Source organism: Rhinolophus sinicus, chromosome 5, assembly GCF_057876585.1.
Source record: "Rhinolophus sinicus isolate RSI-liver-muscle chromosome 5, RSI-T2T, whole genome shotgun sequence".
Taxonomy (NCBI): Eukaryota; Metazoa; Chordata; class Mammalia; order Chiroptera; family Rhinolophidae; genus Rhinolophus; species Rhinolophus sinicus.
In genome coordinates, this window is record NC_142505.1 from 51,158,098 (window position 1) to 51,173,685 (window position 15,588).

A 15,588-nucleotide genomic window follows, 5' to 3' on the forward strand; every position below is an offset into this window, starting at 1 on the left:
GCAAAGAGTTTGTTCCAAATTGTCCAATGCCTTTAATAAACCCATCTTTTGAAATATGAAATTGAATTTGGGTATGTCAAGGACTACACAAGCACTGAAAATCATAATTATCAAGTACTCTCAAATAAAAGGTTGACTAAAATATTAGCAACAGGCAATTTTTACATGGCTAACCCTAAAGATAAAAAATAATGCTGCCTGGTATGAAGGCCAAAGTCCTATGTACATAGTTTGTTATCTAAATGAAAATGCACTGTTAGATAAATCCTGAGGTATTGAGCCAAAATCCTGTAAATATTTAACATCACTGGCTTATACCGGTGTAAAAACACTATACAAAAGCTTAAAATAAATAACAATAGTCATTTTAGCAAAAGTCGTTGGTATCTGACATTAGGGGAAGAAAAAAGTAAAGCCACTGCTGTTCACTATCCTTTTGCAAACATCTAATTTTATATATAAAACAGACTTCAATTTGAAGCCGAGTACAGGTGACATACAAATGTAAAACTTAAAAGTGCCAACATGAGATAATTCAAGTACAATATATGTTAAAAATATATATATTTATTTCAATTTTCATATGCTTCAACTGTTACAGGCCATCATGATTTAAATAAGAGGGAAAAAAATATTTGAGAAAGGACAAAAAACCTTTTGTTGAGAGAATGAAATATAAATTGTTAATTCACTTGTAAGAAACAACAATTCCTATTTTTTAAAAAAAGTTACTATAATTATTTCTCTTTTGAATATGGCCTGGAAGAATCACTTTTCCCCCAACTTAATAGAGATTTATCTCTATCCAAGCTTTGCATATAAACAGATAAAAAGTAATTTTCACTTTCTTGAGACTGATTTGATGAAAGGGCATATGGTGTCCTCAAAAATGTCTGATGTGTGAGAACATTAAAATGACTAAACTGATGGGACATACTTAATCGACTGTGGTAATCCTGAAAGCTGCTATATGAATCTTGTTCAGCTGAATTGCTGTTCTGTCCTTCAGAGCACACATCAATAGAAGCTTTCTCTTCAGAATCAATTTGAGAAGTCTTATCTTCTAATAAACTTTTTTGCACGTCAAGAGACGATTGCAACTCAATTTGAATATTCTCTTTTTGATCTGTTCCACGTGATCCTTTGGTCTCTTTCGCCAATATTTCTGAATGAAAATTGCTGTATACTTCTATTTGTGAGATTTCATCCCCTGAATCCAGAGACATATCCTCTTCATCCTTTTCATCGTTTTCTAAAAGAGCTACATTTAAAAAACAAAAAGTCCTCCTCTATTGAAATACACAGTTTGTTTAAGTTTTAAAATTATACACTACTCACACAATATAACGCGTCAGGGTCTGCAAGTCCACAATCCCTTAAAGCTTGGTCTTCTGCCACAAGTTCACTTAGTCACAACACTCACACTAGGTGTGAATGTCCAGATAATCCGATGCTAAAAGCTTCTGCGAAATGTGTTCACGTTTAATGTTGGGAAATCCCAACTCCCAGCTCCAAAGGGGTTAATGTCAAAACAGCATCTAAAGTTATACGGTAATTCAGTATTTAACAAGACAAATATAAAATAAAAATTTTGACATCTAGCTTCACTGGATTACTACTAAACTGGTTAGCTCTACCAAATGTTCGATCATCTCTGCTTTTCATCAAAAACAAAAATTAAGTACATCTTTCATTTTACATAAAACCTGGAACCAAAGCAGAGGCCATGTCACAAAAGACTTAAAGCTATGGACGTCTCTACTATATTTCACTAAATTGCACTGTACATCTGGGGAGATTTTGTTAGCCCAGTGCTAAATCCCCATATCTGGTATCCTTTCTTAAAAATATAACCCCTTTGCTTGACAATAGTAGCCAATAAAGCTTATAATACCTTCAAAGAGAAAATGCCTACTCTATAGTACACAGTCTACAGAAAGTTAACAGGTTGTACTGACTACAGTATAATTAGCAGATTTTGTGTATGCTAAATAAGAATTATAAATTCCTTAAAACGCTTCCCCTGAAGCTGTTTACACTGAGGTGAGTGGTTTGAAAATAGACATTTCATTCACTATATGAAAAGAGCAAACCGTTCCTCTTTTTCTGTCTGCCTTAAAGAAATGAAAACTACTAAAAAGTTACCTGACTGTGACTCAAGATTCTCATTAGCACCAAGCAGTGGAAGGTTCTCTTCTGTGATTGAGTTGTGATAGCCCACAAGATTTTTAAAGTTTTGCATAAAGTCTTCAGCAGTTGCAACAACTATTCCATTATCTGTATAACTGGAAATCATCTTGATATTCTTTTCTAAATTAAAAAGAAAATGTTTTGAGTATAAAATACTTGAAAATGCACATGGACAAATGATGATGCCTGCCCCCAGCCCTCAAAAAATTATTTGCTTCACATTTTCATAACATAGCTTAACAATACCCACCACGACCCCACAAAATCCTTTCATTCACATTCCTATATTCATAGCAGAAAGCTTAAGAGATTTTCTTTACCTGTTAAAAAGACTATGTGTCGTTGCTGTATGTTCTGAGCCTGAAGTCTGATAAGGCAATCCAATTCTGGAGCATTTCGAGTTTGTGAATCACAATTGTGGTATGACAAAATTTCAACGAGATGTTTCTTCTGATAGACATTCAGAAGCGTCAACAGACTTAGAGCTTTAGCATTCAATCTGTGAAAGTAAGTAGTTCAGTATCTGGATCAGCATTTCTAAAATTTCCTATGGAAATTGTTGCTTCAACACAAATTAAAACCATAATTTATTACTTTTGGCAACTAATGACACCTGCACTGCTTAGCCCACTGCCTGATGTAGGGGAGCTTCTTAGAGAGAGAGAGAGCAGTTCTGCAACCCACACGTAAGTTAAGTCCAAGGGCTTTCTCTGGGTGCAAAGCCTGAGGGCCAACTATTCAGTGTAGACTAAAATCTCAACCAGTCATTTTACTTACTAAATAACAAGTTACAATTCTCTTTAGCTTCACCAGTTCAGAGCTTCAATGAAGGGCATAAATGGACAAAAAAATATACAAATCTTTCCTTCAAAAAATACATGGCTCTAAGCTATTTCTATGTCTCCAGCACAAGGCAACAAGTGGTAGAAATTACTGACTATAGTCAAGAAGATGAGGGTACCAACTTTGTAGAATTTAGATCTTTGGTCTTCAGTACTATTTATGTGTTACATAAAGATAAGACTTGTCCAATGCCTGTTTCACACGATTTGAAGAGAAAACATGCTTTTAAAACATGAATTACTACAATAAGTTGAATACTTTAAAATTAGTTAAGCCTGTACTTTCCTAAGGATGTACCATGGAATATCAATATATATTAGGAGAAATGTTTTGTAGTCCAAATTTAGGAAATGTTGGCTGGCTGAGAAATTGTAAAACAGAATTCTTAATTACAGTTTCTCAGATCCTTAAATGTGTAGTAAGATTACATAACTGTGGAGCCTGTTAAAATAACTGGTGCTCCAAGGTTCATACTTTGGGAAGTGACTTCTAGGCATGTTAGAAATCATCTATTTATGTAAATGAATGTCCTAATCACAAATCCCCTTATGTTGAGATTAATCTTCGTCTCTGTGTGTGATACTATTAAACTAGCTGCCTAAGGTAGTCCTCAATTGGGAGAGAACCTGATCTAGTTGGCATACACAGTTCAGTAAAAAGAAGAATGTTGATTACTCCATTTTGATTATTATTCTAAACCCCCAAACAGCAAAGATTAAAGCACTTTTACCTACCGTGTTTCCCTGAAAATAAGACTTAGCAAGACCATCAGCTCTAATGCATCTTTTGGAGCAAAAATTAATATAAGACTGGTCTTATTTGAATATAAGACCGGGTATAATATAATATAAATACCGGGTTTTATACTAATTTTTGCTCCAAAAGACTTATTAGAGCTGATGGTCCGGCTAGGTTTTATTTTTGGGGAAACAGTATGTACATAACTAGAGCTTTAGCAAACTTCTATCTAAACAAGAATAACACTTGCAAACAGGCTAGAATAATTCAATATTACATTCCGTTATGGTTGACTAAGGACATCTGTGAAAACTGAGCAACATCCATAATCTACAAACACAGAGAAATTGAGAAACTTTATGAATACAATGTTAAATCAACAACCATTATACCATTGTTTTTGAAATCTTACCTGCCCAGTTCCTTTAGCTTTTTCTGAAATTTACAGTGGACTTTCCATTGCCATTTTCCTTCCGGAGTACTAAGTTCTTCGAGGAATGTCAAAAAATTTTTAAGGTTCTCTGTTAAGAGATAATGAAGCTCATTTTAAATTCAATAAATAACAAGTCACCCACAACTTAATTATGGAAGGAGTGGTTGGTGATACTGTGTAGAAGCACCAACATCCCTGTGTAGTTATTTTCTTCTTTCCCCCTCTAACGGAGACAGATCTATATATTCTCTTTTAGATCTAAGAATGTTACATCTACACATTATAAAAAAGAACATATTGATAACAATAAACCAGAAGGGATCCAAGTGTAGTAGGTGTATAGAGCCTTGCTTTACACCAAATTTAGAGGAAATTATTTGTGAAGACTAAGAATGGGAATGAAATTTGAATAAGAGCTCAAGAAAATGATGGAAATGTACTCGTTATCAGTGATTGGCAGAATGGACAATACATTCAAAAGCATGAATGAGTCATTGAGAAAAAAGTAGAAAAGACAGAAATTACATACTGAAAAGAGTGCACAAAGCTTACCAATTGTGACAACTTCTGGATTGAGAATAGATTCATCAGACACGATAAAACCTCCAGATACAAATAATTCATTGTATGTATGATTTTTAACATCATCCAGACTATCAACACCAGCAAAACTAACACAAGGCAGCTTCTTTAAAGTCACCAAGCCAGGTACCTATTTAAATACCAAAATAAACACAGAAAAAAGGACAGATAAGGCAATGAACTGATAGACTCAAGTGTGAAGTAACTTGTAAGAAAAGTCTTTAACAAAATGCACTATGGTTCACCTATTATCAGTGTGTTGCTTCTGGGAAGCCAAACACAGAATATTCCCAACATTATTTCTAAATATATAGACCAACGTTTATGTAATGTGCAGCTACCATGAACAGAACACTCGAAGGCACTTACAATAGACCTGGAAACAGAATGAAAAATGCTAACCTGCTTGGCTCTGTGAATACAATCAGAGCTCTGGAACAGTCAGGCAAAGCTCCAAAAGGGCAGTAGGACTTGAGATGGGCTCCTAAGACTGTGTGGGGTACCTCCAAATCCAAGAGAAAGGGGGACTGATTTGGCAAAGAGGGTGGAAAAAATAGGTTTTACCTGGGACATACAAATGAAGATGACAACATAGTCAGCAGACTCACTGGCATTCAAGAATTACTGAATTCTTGACTATTTGAGTGGTAGGGAAGATCTGTGGTGTGTAGCCATGTAAACTTGCATGAGTACAAACTTGAATCTCACAACCTGATTCACGGGAGGGTCATTTAGGTGTCAAGCCCTAAACTTCTCAACCTGGAAGTTTTATCTCCTTTAAAGCTTATGCAGATATTTAAAAAAAAAACAGCTTTAGTCTCAAAGACAGGAAGATTTTATAAGGGTGTTTTAATAACCAAAATAAGTAGTAAATTTGTCTTAATAGTCTACCTTGTGAATGAAACCTGCAATGTCTTCATTTTGAATAATAATTAATAGTTTATCTAATTTTGATCTTCTTTCCAAAAACTGTTCTGGATGACATTCTGTGTTGCCTAATTTGATAAGATATTCCTGTTGAAGAGAAAAAATTAAATCAATATTAAAAAGGTTTTTTTTGCAAATATCCATTTAACACTACAAATGCAAGATAAACTGATAAACATAAGCATAAGCTAAAATGCTATTAATAATAACCTTATACTCTAGGAACCTCAGGAATCATCAAGTCTGCTCTTATAGATGAATCTAAAGCTCAGAGCTTCAATGGTCACAGTCACAATGATACAATGCTATACAACAAGGCCAAGTAAATGCCAATGTGGGATAAAAGAACCATAAAAACAATGGATTAGCCCAGGTTCTTAACCCAGCTCCACTGCTTAGTTTGGGCAACCCAGAGCCCAATTGTTAACCATTCCCTCAGCCCCATTTTCCTTTTCTTTCAAAGCAGGCCCTTGGTTAGCTGCAGCAATATTACTGACATACTCCCCTTCAGTTACAAACCACTCTCCCAACCACTATAGCTTCATTTAATTCACAACAGCCCCAAAATCATTCATTAGGAAATTCAGTACGTACAATGGTGTTCACATACTAATTAGCCATGTCTGTCAAGTTTACACCTTCAAGCAAAATAGAAGGCCCCACCTAATACCTCCTTCAATGCTGTGCCCTTTCAAAGGACACAAGGCAGTAGTGCAGGCAGAGTTCCCTTTGCAATTTGCTCGCTGATGGGATCCTGAAGCAAGCGGCAGGATTCTGGAGGTCACATTCCTCATTCCACAGACACAAAAGCAGATTATTTTCCAGGTGGGCATGGCTAGTTAGAGGAACATAACTCTAAATCCAGCTTGCCTCATAACCAGTCTACTTCTCTTTTAGGAGTGGTCTACAAGTGTCACACCCAAAAAGGAGGTTTCTGCGTAGCCCCAAACTAAAGCACGATCTACATTATTTCATTTTGCTCCAACCTGTAAAGTTTCTAAGCAGATCTCAGCACAGCTTACAGTCCGGTAGAGTTTCCAGGGGGGGAATTCCCCCTTGTTCTCAGGAATTTTTTTCCCTTTCTCGTTCCCGAATCCCAAGATATAAACTGTTTTCTGTTCACCACAATGAATTGTTTCCACAAAGTGACGGCCGATACTACCAACCATCTGGGTTCAAGGAGCCGATTTTCCCGATTTCCTGACCAACTTTTCTCGGGATTCGGGAATGGGAAAGCAAAAAAATTTCCTGAGAACGGGCGGGAATTCCCTCCTGGAAACCCTACAATCAGGTAATGAAAAGGTAAGTTACTGTTTGATGGGCCTGCTTGTAATTTTTGGGCTGTCTTTAAAAAGCTTTAAATGTGAGTTCATTTTAGGTAAGACAGTTTAACTCACACAATAACAAATCAGTTTGACTCCAGAAATATTTAGAAAGCTTAAAATTTTATTCATAAAGCTTTTTACTCTATTGCAACATTTTTATTGGAAATTTCCCAATGGATATTAAAACAAAGTTCCAATCTCATTTCTTTCCTATCAGATTTATAAAACACAACATCCTTTTCTTCTAGAGAAAACAGAAAAATTATTTATTCTATGCCAGAATGAATTACAAGTACCGTTCTTAAGTAAATGCATTTCCTGTCAGTATGTTACAATCAGTTAAAAATGTGGTGGGGGGAGGTGGAGTAATGCTGAGCACACTGGGACTTGTGCCCAACCTATTTTTCCATCTAGCCCACAACATGTAGCTATGCCCCCCCCACCCCACCCCGAGTAACATGCTTTGGAACATGCTGCTGGGTGTGGAAAAAAACTGAGAAGTGTTACATTCAATCATACAAGGCAAAAATGCAACTAAGGAATTCCTAGTAAGTCTGGTTTCATCTTCCCAAGAAATCACAGGGAATTAGAAGACACATTGAGCACTCTGCCACCTCCTTCATGTTCTCCTGGGCACACCACATTAAGATCAAAGAGATCCCCAAATTGACAAAGGCGCAGGACATGCCCGCTGCATGGAGTTGCTAGGCCACTCTGAGCTTATAAACCACTTACTTACAGTCTCCTCTGCTTCCTTTAACAAAACAGTCAGAAACTCATCATGGTAAGTAAATTCCATAAATGGGATCAGGCATTTATTTTAAAACCTAAGGCATTCCTTTAAGGAATTAAAAGCCTATAGTTTAGTGAATACTAATTGGTTAATAGTAAACTGATAGAATTATTCCAATGTTATAATTTACATACTGATTGTTACAAATTTTACACACAAAAACACACACACCAATACATATGTGTATTTTTTTAAACCAAATACCTGAAACGCTTGTATACTCTGTAGCTTCAGTAGGAAAAAATGTACCTTGCAGTGAGGAATCTTTCATGATCGGGGAGTCTTTCAGGATCACCATATACTTTGACCAATAATGGGCTGTAGGGAACCTTGATATGACCAGGGTATCAAGATATCATTAGGTCATACCTGGGCAGTTTATTTTTCTATTTGATTGATAAACCCCACAGGAGGTAAACACTGACAACTTCCTTTTAACCCTCTCTCTCTTTCCCTCCCTGAAAACACAAGTACGAAACATTTTAAATCTTTGAATCAATAGTTAAAGGTATTTGCAGTATACAATGGTCTTTAAAATAACACTGTAAAACAAGATTCTAAATTCTAACATACTTAGATCACAGGTTTTCAATTTAGTTGAACTTACTAGTCTTTTGTTCCACTCTGCATTATATTATGAAAACATATGGCCAACATTTGAAAAAAAAATTTCCTTTTTATAGAGGTCAGACCCAACAAGACAAGTTTATACACATTACTACCATCTTCTCATTTAGTTACCTTTATTTCTTTACAGAGCACACTCTCTTCTCCTTCATGAATATAAAATTTCACAGTATTTTTCTGGACATCTTTCATGATTTTAACCAAACTGTTAAATACTTCAGGTTCTAACTTGCTTATAAAATTTGAAAGAGCTGGTTGGGCAGAAATGGTCACATCACTGGGTGATTTTGTTTCTTTTTCTACTGGTTCCTGAGCAGTATCACCAGGTACAGTATGATCAGAAGTCACCATTAGCTCTGTGGCACGGTGTGGCTGGCTCACTTCTACTTCAGTTAAAGCCAAAGCTGAAGAGGAATGCTGCTCATGAGAGTTGGTGTCTTTCAAAGTATCACTACAAAGTGGTTCAAGGTGTTTACTGTTGAAGTCACTTGAGGAAACTGGTATGACATGTCTTCTCAGAGGATTCAATGCTATCTTAGTACCAGAATCATTAGGACTGACTGGTGGCAAACTCCCTCCCTTGGCTGATGCTTTGATAATAATAGTATTTAGCTTCTCATGCAAGCCATCTACAAACTCCTGTATGCCAGCTTTGGAAGTCTTGGAATATATGAACTCAGAAAGCCGTTTCATCTTCTCTTGTGTTGAAAAGATAGGTGTGGAAATTCTACTGACATATGAAACATTCTTTTGCTTCAAAATCTCTTCTATCTTCCTAGAAAAGAGACTGTATTCTCCTAACACTGTCCTCTCTGTGGTTTCGCTCACTGCAGGCGGCTCTGCTGCTGGCACACACTGCTCTTCCACTGTCATCACCTGACCTGTCAACACGTCATCCTCAGTGGTGCCCTTTAGTGTGTCTGTAAATGGAGAGGATGGAAACTGGTAATCAGAACTTCTCTGTCTACTTATTACCCGGGGGTCGTTAGGAAAGGCCTCCTGCGGTGGCAGATACACCAGTTGTTCTTCTGGTGATTTCATACCTACATAGGAAGAGTTCATTATTACAAGAGCAATTCAAAAAATAAATAACATCTGAAAAAACAAACTCATAAATGAGAAAAAAATGTCAGGAAAAATTTATAACTAATTATATGCATTGGAAAGTAGAATAAAAATCTCGAATAATGATGTGAACAAGGGCCAATTTGTCATCAACCCAAATTAAGTGATTTGCTTATTTCTGCTTCCCTACCTTTCTGTAGATTTGATTTTAATAGACATGTTTCAATCAGGATGGTCAGTTGTAACAACTTGCTCACCCCCTACATTCTCTGCGAAGTAATGTCTACCATAGTAATACCGTCTTAATATGAAATTGAGTGTAAGGCAAATGAAAGAATGCCAAACTGAAATGCTGTGGGAATAACTGCCAAGTTAAGAGTTATATTCAGGATATAGGGAAATTAATTTTATCTGTTTTCAGATTTACTCTCACATATGGGGTTGCTCAGTGGATTTCCTACAATGTTAGGAACTTTAATTTATCAGGGGAAAAAGGCTCAATAATATAGGAAGAGAACAATTTTCATAACTGTATTAACAGTAACACTTTTAATAGTGCTTTCATAATTATTTTTTATTTGTTTCAAAATAATTCCAAGGGAAATCACAATACCTAATACCTCATTTGAGATGAAGAGATCGTTCAGGTAGTTGATACTAATAGAACTATTTAATTTTGACTCGTGACAACTAGCTCCAACCATAAGATCATAACTCCCCCCACAAATCCTAAATTCAATCACAATATGCTTTTGAAACTATATTTCAAAACTGGTACCCTAAATCTCTTTTCAAAAAACAAGGGGAAAGTAAGTTTAACAATTTATAGTAATATTGTTTTTTAGGAAAAGAAAAAATTCATCATCTTTACCTAGAAGATCCACATTATACAATTTTATCCTTTAAAAAATTACTAATTTTTCTTAAATCTTAGCCAACATTCTCTAACAAATTGTTTTTCTAGTACCGTGTTCCCCCGAAAATAAGACCTAGCCGGACAATCAGCTCTAATGCGTCTTTTGGAGCAAAAATTAACAGAAGACCCCGTCTTATTTTAATATAAGACCCGGTCTTATATATAATATAATAATAATTAATACAATATATAATACAGGGTCTTATATTAATTTTTGCTCCAAGATGCGTTAGAGCTGATTGTCCAGCTAGGTCTTATTTTTGGGGAAAGACGTTAGTTCTCAAAACTACAGTACATTAAAGATATAGTGAATTTGCTATTCACCCAGGTGTAGTAGCATGCCCGCTCTACACAAAATTCATTTTTTATTTTCCCCACAATTACACTTTTCTAAAGGGTTAAACAGCCTCAACAGCAGTCAGCTTGTGATCACTTGTGACATTTCTCTACCAACCCCAGTGGTTACCACGAACCACTGTAACCATTAACTACTGCAAAGACATCAGTCAGCAGGATAAGAAGACCATAGCAGGTCTGTAGGTGGGAGAAGAGGAGAGCAAATATCCAATGTACCAAGGTAAGAAGTACAACTGTATGAAACTGATCAATCAGAAAATTCAAGTTCCATAAATTACTCAGGAATAGTGACTGTCCTTAAATCTGCAATATGGGGTTTAGTACACATATAAAATGTTTGGGCTAGTGGAAGACTTACTTTTTGAAGTATTTTTGTACTTCTTGAATTATGTACCATATCAAATGTCTGATTTGTCTAAATAAAAAATATTTATCTCGTAAAGCAAATGGACTGGAGGACCACCTGTAATTTAAAAACTTCTGAGTCATTTATTATTTTAAACGAAATACTTGTTCCCAAAATTTATAGCTATAGTTCAGAACAATAATCTTATTCCTGAAGGGCTATGGATAAAGGGACTTTTTAAAGATGAAATATAACTTCAATCCACATGGGGAATTCGCCACATTAAAAAACTCTAGACCAAATCCATTTTTAAAATGCAAATGATCACCACCTAATTTTACCTTCCACAAATTTCCCCTATATAATTTTAATAGATCGACAATTTTATTTTTAAAATGTCATCAATAAATGATTTAAAAGAAACACATGTCAATATCCGTAATAATGCACGTTTTCTAGTTACTGTAGTTCAAGCATTACAGTATTTTGACTTTTAAGTGCAAAGGGGGCAGTGAGTTCTCTAAAGGCAGCATCATTCACATATTTATACTTTCAATCACAAAATGGAAGATGGTATCCCAAATAAGAGGACTGCAGATGCTGATAGAATTACTGATAGACACAAAACGTAGGTGAATCCCAGATATAAACGTTAAGTAAAAGAGCCAAAATCAAGAGGACGTGTACGTTCCATTTATCTTAAGGTGAAATAAGTCACATTTAGTGGTTACTACTGATGGCAGGGGGAGTACCAACTAGGAAGACACAGAATTAAACCTCAGATGCCAGAAGTGCTCTATGTATTGTTTGGGCAGGGTCACAGAAGGGAACATGTATGTAAAAATTCATCGAGCAGTATACTCAAGATTTGTGCACTTTTACATCCACGACATATCTGTTCTGTTTTTTATTTTTAAATCATCTTTTCCGAGGATACATATTTTCTTCAAGAAAATCTTTAATAGTCTTTCTTACAATTACCAAGAGAGGAATAACCAACTGCAAAGACCTACTAAAATTAAAGTCAGTTAGCTCTTCCAAAAAAAAACACAAAACAAAAAAACAAAACAAAAGAAACTAAACACCTAAGATTTGAAGATCAACAAAATGGGAATAAACACCCACCACCAAACTCTAAAGCAAGAAAATGCCTATGACCACATAGGGATGTTGAATTGATTGAGATCAGACAAAAGACTCTTTTAGGCATCCAGTGCAACTAGCTAATCATTACTATCCATAAATGTTTCTGGAATCTGAGCGTTTCCTAATTTCCGATTTAAATTATCGGCAGAAATTAGCTTTACAATTAGAAGAATTGGGTAATAAAACTCAAGATTAGGAATAATGTACCTAAAAGGTAAATGACCTCACCTCCTCTTATTTTTTAAGTTTAAAAGAAACTAGAAGACAGCTTCTCATAGAATATCCTGCAGAAATGGATTATGAAAAATATCCAGGTCTTCCCAAGTCACATCTCATAGAATTTACTGTGGGTTTAGAAAACGTAATCTCTATGAATACACAGCAGCTACTTTGAAACATTCTTTGTAAAAGAATATTTGATACAAATCAATTAATAACTTAAATACAAATATGATATTGTCCAAATTTTCTGTAATCAACAGAACTTAAATTGATACCCTATTAATGGAAGACCAGAACTGTAAGCATCAATTCTGAAGAAGGGTACACTGGGAGGAAAAGCAAAGCGAGCCTTCTCACCTGGTGTTTGTTTCTCACCATGTTTCCTCAGCTGGTCTTCTGGGCTTCTTGCATTCCCTCCTGAGGGAAAGCATCCATTAGATTTGTAGACTTTCTTCAGATATTGGTGATACCTATTAAGCACCTTTTAGACAACCAAATGCTAACAAATCCAGGTATTCCTCTTTTTGCCTAAAATAATCCTGAAGGGTCATTCAGAAATGGGAAGTTGTTCTCCTTTCCATGCAGGTGATGATGAAATATCAACACCTAGATGTTGTGCTTTCAAATGGCTCTAAACAGCAACTATGAAGGTGTCTAAATGAGGGATGGTTAGGCTAATCATCTTACACGCACTACATCCTTATTCTGTTTCTCCCACTCAAGTGGACATCTCCAGCTCCTAAGTGAGAATCAGTTGCCTCTCTACCGTAACATCTAGGCCTCTTGCCCTGTCTGGTAAGGTACTAAGTAGAGAATGGTGTTGAAGCCTATGGAAATTCATCAAAGTTCTAGAAATTCTTCTCATAGTCCTTGGAGGTCTCAAAGCTTCTAGGTCACATGCCAGTCTACTTTTTAGCAAAAAGTTCTTTGGTTCTTTTTTCTTTTTAAAGGTTAAATAGGTCTAGGAATAGAAAAAAGTGCCCTGAAGATATTTCCAAAAATGCTTAGCTAACAAAGACTAATATTAAGAGTATGTATATATGTGTGTGTATATGTGTTTGCACAGAGAAATTACAATACTGTAAAATCTTTCAAAATTGGCTGAACTGTTCTTATCTCATGGGTCAATAAGCTTTCTAGGATATTTGCATTTGATCATTTCAGGACATTCTCCACAATGATCCAATTTCTCTAAGATAATCCAATATTAAAAAATCAAATTTCTTTCAAACAGATGGACCTCAACATGACTACTTCTTTGATGATAGCTTGTTATAGTGAAGCTTACTATAATAATTTGAGAAGACAGCATTTATTGGCTGCCCCAAGACCATCATTTCATCTCCACAGTTACCTCACCTTTTTAGAAACTCAATTTCTGCCAACAACTTTTATTTGGAAGTTTGCATGGTAAAGTCCATGGGGAGAATAAGTGTTTTAAATCTCTATTTTTTAATAGGCTTTTTTGCAGATACTTGCTGATGCTGACCAAGCAATGATGAACCTTACATTGTTCAAAATAAGACACTGAAGATGTCAGAGCCAAGTAAGACAGCACCTAATGACCCAAGAGTGGAATTTAGAAAGATGAAAGAAACCCTTCAGGAACTTGGTTCCTAAGTAAAATCATGCAAACCTAATCTCCAGTACACTTGTTCTTACCTGTAATTGGAATCAGTTTCCAATGTATTTCAGTCTCTTCAACATCATTTGACTTGGATTGTCTACGAAATCCATGTTCAACGGGAACGGTGGGACACAAACTGCAATCTTCAAAATTGTTCATGCTAATTAAATTTGGATCCTAAAAATTAGAGTACATATTCAATAGCTTTCTTTTCAATTAATTTTAAAATAAAAAATAAAGAACTAATTTTTCACAGCAAATTCATAAGCTTCAATCTAAACATTATAAATTAGTCAAATCAACTTGGTGAAGTTATAATACTCAAGCCTCAAATTAAAACATGTTTTCCTTCAAAACATAATTTGATGTTGATTTAAGAGCAGAGATGGGTAAATTTTTTCAGTAAAGCGCCAAATATTTTATGCTTTGTGGACGACATAGTCAGATAGTCAGCTCTGCCATTGTAGCGCAAAAGCAGCCATAGGCAATACCTAAGCAAATGGGCATGGCCGTGTTCCAGTAAAACTTGTTACAAAAATAGGCAATGGGCTGGGTTTGACCTATGCCCCCATTAACCCAATTTAGAGTATTAAATACATTAGGAAATGTTAACATAGGTTAGTTTGTCAGTGCCTAATTTATACACCTCCCCAAGTGAGCTTCCTTCCCTCATATTGCCCCTAAAACAAGTATCCCAAAACTATATGCACAAAGACTGGGGATATCCATGACTTTTATTCAAAGGCGGAGCAGAAAAAAAATGAAGGAAAGAGTAAGTTAGAAATAAACCCTTAGGAATATTGTGCCAGTTTGGTATTGGTCCCCAGTGATGCAGCTACTTCTTGGGAGAAAATAAGGCTACTTCTCAGCTAGAGAGCAGTACTCTAAGTACATATCATAAACTGGATCCCTGTGAAGCAAGACTGAGTGTCACTTCAGAGGTAATTCTAAAGGCCACTGTTTTCCACTCCTATCTGCATGAGAAATACAAAGTATTAGGTTGGTGCAAAAGTAACTACAGTTTAAAAGGTTGAAAATAATTGCAAAAACCGCAATTACTTTTGCACCTAATACCTAATAACCTTGTAACACTGGTGCACTGACTTTAGTCACTGCATCTGGGATTCTAGTACGACCAGCAGAAAGGCAATGCTTTGAGGATTCAATTTTATTGTGAAACGATATGGAATTAACTCCCAATAGCCATTTCTGACAAACAGACTGTCCAGCCTTAACTTCATGACAACAGGTAAATCTTTGACTAGATGTAACCCTATAAACAGGAAGGAAAACCACCACTTCTGTACTTGTCTCTTTGTAACAAGGAATAACTTAGAAATATTATCCTGGACACTTTTATTGAAATGTGTATTTTATTTCTTTCTGAAAGGGGAAAAAACTCATTGAAGCATACCTACATTCTCTTTCACACATATATTCACAAAAGCAAA

The 15,588-nt window shown here is 35.6% G+C and overlaps 1 protein-coding gene across 4 annotated transcripts in view; it reads right to left on the reverse strand.

Annotated features, from left to right (window-relative positions):
* Positions 1-547: 547 nt before the first annotated feature.
* Positions 548-15,588, reverse strand: part of TASOR (transcription activation suppressor) — a 46,731-nt gene continuing 31,690 nt past the window's right edge. Inside the window, exons 16-24 of one of the 4 annotated variants that reach the window (XM_019724209.3) lie at positions 14,173-14,314; positions 12,868-12,927; positions 8,573-9,501; positions 5,678-5,800; positions 4,757-4,916; positions 4,184-4,292; positions 2,511-2,689; positions 2,146-2,310; positions 548-1,261 (exon numbers count right to left, since the gene is read on the reverse strand). In XM_019724209.3, the coding sequence (XP_019579768.3) occupies positions 738-1,261; positions 2,146-2,310; positions 2,511-2,689; positions 4,184-4,292; positions 4,757-4,916; positions 5,678-5,800; positions 8,573-9,501; positions 12,868-12,927; positions 14,173-14,314 (2,391 nt within the window). In that variant the 3' untranslated portion in view covers positions 548-737. Of the gene's footprint in view, positions 1,539-2,145; positions 2,311-2,510; positions 2,690-4,183; positions 4,293-4,756; positions 4,917-5,677; positions 5,801-8,572; positions 9,502-12,867; positions 12,928-14,172; positions 14,315-15,588 lie in introns of all 4 variants that reach the window. The other 3 variants (XM_019724210.3, XM_019724212.3, XM_019724213.3) reach the window with 3 other exon arrangements.